General features: G+C 70.4%; 1 protein-coding gene across 1 annotated transcript in view; it reads right to left on the reverse strand.

The window, feature by feature from the left end:
• Window positions 1-3,149, reverse strand: part of Aacs (acetoacetyl-CoA synthetase) — a gene marked incomplete in the record, with an annotated part of 30,353 nt that overhangs the window by 1,597 nt on the left and 25,607 nt on the right. The window contains 3 exon segments of the mRNA XM_005403000.2: window positions 1,201-1,403; window positions 1,878-1,936; window positions 2,422-2,491. Of these exon segments, the coding sequence (XP_005403057.2) occupies window positions 1,201-1,403; window positions 1,878-1,936; window positions 2,422-2,491 (332 nt within the window).

Genomic DNA, 3,149 nt, shown 5'->3' on the forward strand with positions numbered 1-3,149 from the left:
GCCCGCCTGACTGCCCGCACGCCGCCCCCTTCACCCGGGCTGTACTGAAATCCACTCCCCGGAAGAACTCCGCGACTGAGCCACCTGAGGCTCCAGGCGCTGCCTCCGCCGATGGCCCTCGGGCACCGCAGGGCCACCGCCCCCTCCCGGGACCCCCCGTCCCCAGCCTGCACCCCCCGGCTCCCGGAGACGCACCCGAGCGCGGGCAGGAGCAGCGTCAGGACACCCCGCCCGGCTCTGGGGGAGCAAGGCGGGAGGGCAGCCACAGACCCGGAGCTCCCTCCTGGCCGGGGGTACAGGGAGCCCGCCCGCCCCGGGGGGACGAGCAGCCCCCAGAGCGCCGGGCGGAGGCCCAGGGCGCAGGCGCAGGCCCCAGCCCTTCCGCGCAGCATGGTGGGCGCTGCGCCAGCAGGTGGCGCTGTCCCCGCCGGGCTGAGAGTCAGGGAGACCGAGGCCGTGGTTTTGTGGGTGCGGCCAGCCTCAGGGCTCGCCCGAGCCAGGGAAAGGTCGAGCCCCAGTGTGCAGGCAATGAGGACCACAGCCCAAGCTCCCGGGACCCCCAGCTTTTGTTTGTTTTTTGGGGGCAGGGAATTGCTAGGTAGTCCAGGCTGGCCTTCAAATCACAGCGATCCTCTTGTCTCAGCCTCCCAAGTGCTGGGGTTACAGGCGTGTTGCCACACCTGGCTCCCTGGGGTCCCTTCATTCCGTCTGTGCCCCATTCCCTCCTGGGCATGGCAGGGGTTCGGACTCCTCCCCGTGTTACAGACAGGACTCCGGGACGCCCTGGTCGCTCACACAGCCGGGCCCCTGAGGCTATTCTGGGCAGCTAAAGGCAGAGGCCGCCGCTACCCTTGACCCTCGGAGGCAGGGCTCTGTCCGCTGTGACCCCGGGCTCCTGCCCTCCCCACCCCAGCTGAGCAGGAAGCCCTGACAGTCCTCACACTACGGCTGCAGGGGCCCCAGCACCCGCTTCCCCAGCCAGGTCTGGAGAACACACACACTCAGGCAGAAGCGGGTGGCCTGGACCACCAACCTGTGCACGCGGCTTTGGAAGTCCCCGCCACCACCTTGGGAGGCGAGATGACGGACAGCTGCGTTGCTAAGCGACGCGGACACAGCACAAGCAAGCTTCTCCTGGACAGCTGTGCCTCAGAGAGGAGAGGGCAGCCCCCGCCACCGCCCCGGCAGTGCCAGGCGTACCGGGATGCCCCGCGTCTCCAGGATGAGGCTGGGCACGTGGCGCGCAGACAGCCCCAAGCGGATGGCGCTGCGGATCCGCTGGACCAGGTCGGGCCGGAAGGCGTGGCCGGAAGCCATCTTCAGGAAGAGCACGACCCGCTCCTCGCCGTCGCTGTTGTACTGCGGCACGCACAGGCTGTCCCCCACCTCCTCGAAGGCCTCCACTGCGGGCAGGAGGACACGCAGGGTCACAGGAGGCCGCAGAGCTGGCGGCGCTGTCAGCCCGGCAAGGTGGGGACAGGGTGTGGGGCTGGGCAGGGAAGCCGTGTCCTGTGCCCGCACTCCGAGAGCACCTGCCAGCCTGGACTGAGGCCACCTGCCGGCTGGACTTCACGAGAAGGAGAAAGGGACACGTGCCCTGTGGACAGAGGGAGGCACAGGCCCTGGTGGGCCCGGGTGAAGGCCGGGCAGCTGAGACCCGCAAGCCTGCAGCCTGCACCCCACGTTCTGCATGGCGCTGGGCGACCTTCAGCTCTCATGCCCCCTTTCTGTGCTTCTGACCCAGGAAGCTCACCACGAGGGCGCAGTGACCTTCAGCACCCCCGGGCTCCAGAGCTGCAGCACTTCAGCCAAGTGTGCACGAGTGCCCGCCCCACCCGGCCCCAGCACCACGACAGGGACCAGGAGGAGACGCCTACCGATGTTGTAGATCTCTGAGCTGCCGAAGCGCACGCCGTTAGGGTTGAGTGTGCCGTCGCTGAGGGAGACAGGGTCGTTAGCACGGAGCGGAGCCCTGTCCCCCTTCCTCACACCAGGCACGCCTGTCAGGAGCATGCCCTCCCAGAGCCCCACTCCCAGGCCACACCACCTCCTGCGCCTCCAGACCCACCCCGACAGCGGGCTCCCCTGTGGTCGCCTAGCACCCACCCAGGTCGGCCCACACAGCACGCGGGCGGGGACCAGGTCCGCTCCCTGGTCGAGGGACAGCCACACACTGCCCTCCACTCTGGGCCACAGCCCACCACCCACCGCGGCCGGGCAGGGAGCCGGGAGTGGCACAGGAGGGCGGACAGCTGCCAGTGGGGTCTTCAGATGGGGCCCAAGCACGAAGGCGGGACAGCGTGGGGACAGGGCTGGGTCAGCCAGGAGGGGTCCCAGGGAGCCCCAGCGGAGCAGCAGGCGCCCGCAAGACAGGAGGCGCCCGACCCGCACCTGCAGAGGGGGACGGCGCCCGAGCCTCACCTGCGGCCCAGCATGACGATGCCACCCGTCTTGGGGTTGATCCTGCAGTAGTCACCGTGCGCCCAGACACCTGCCAAGAGGCCCGGCATGGTCACCCAGGGGGACGACAGGGGGCCCGGGGCACAGGCTGCCTGGACAGCGTGTGGCCAGCAGGCACCGCAGGGCAGGGGCAGTCCGTGGGGGCGCCGGCGGAGGGCTCCTCAGGGGAGGAGGAGGCCTCGGCAAGGGCGGGGTGCAGGCAGCAAGGCCCCTGGGGCAGGGACCAGGACCAGCCGCTGCACCAGAATAAAAGCAGCGGCGGAAGGGCCAGGCTAGACCGAGCAAAAGCCTTGGCCCGGGGACACACAGCCAGCTAGCAGGGGACCCCGCGCATGGAGGGCAGGCGAAAGGAAATGACCAGAGGTGACCTGGACACGGCACAGCCCTGACCGCCCCCGCACGGTCAGCAGGCCACGCCGCCTGGGCCGAACTCACCCCTCCCACACCCAAGGGGACACCACGGCCGCCCCACCCGCGCCTGCTGCAGGCGGAGGCACCGGGACGCGGACAGGGCCGTCACCAGCCACCACGAAAGGCCCAGGGAGCGCCAGGGGCGCCTGCAACCGGGGGAAAACACCAACCCGGCCGGGCTTCCGCGCCTGCCCCGGCGGGCGGCATGCGCAGCGCCCCGCTCTCATCCCGCACGCGCCGACCCACACCGGTCCTGGCCCCCACGCCCTCGTCCGCTC

The sequence above is a fragment of the Chinchilla lanigera genome, unplaced genomic scaffold (genome assembly GCF_000276665.1).
Source record: "Chinchilla lanigera isolate Chin_1 unplaced genomic scaffold, ChiLan1.0 scaffold00081, whole genome shotgun sequence".
Taxonomy (NCBI): Eukaryota; Metazoa; Chordata; class Mammalia; order Rodentia; family Chinchillidae; genus Chinchilla; species Chinchilla lanigera.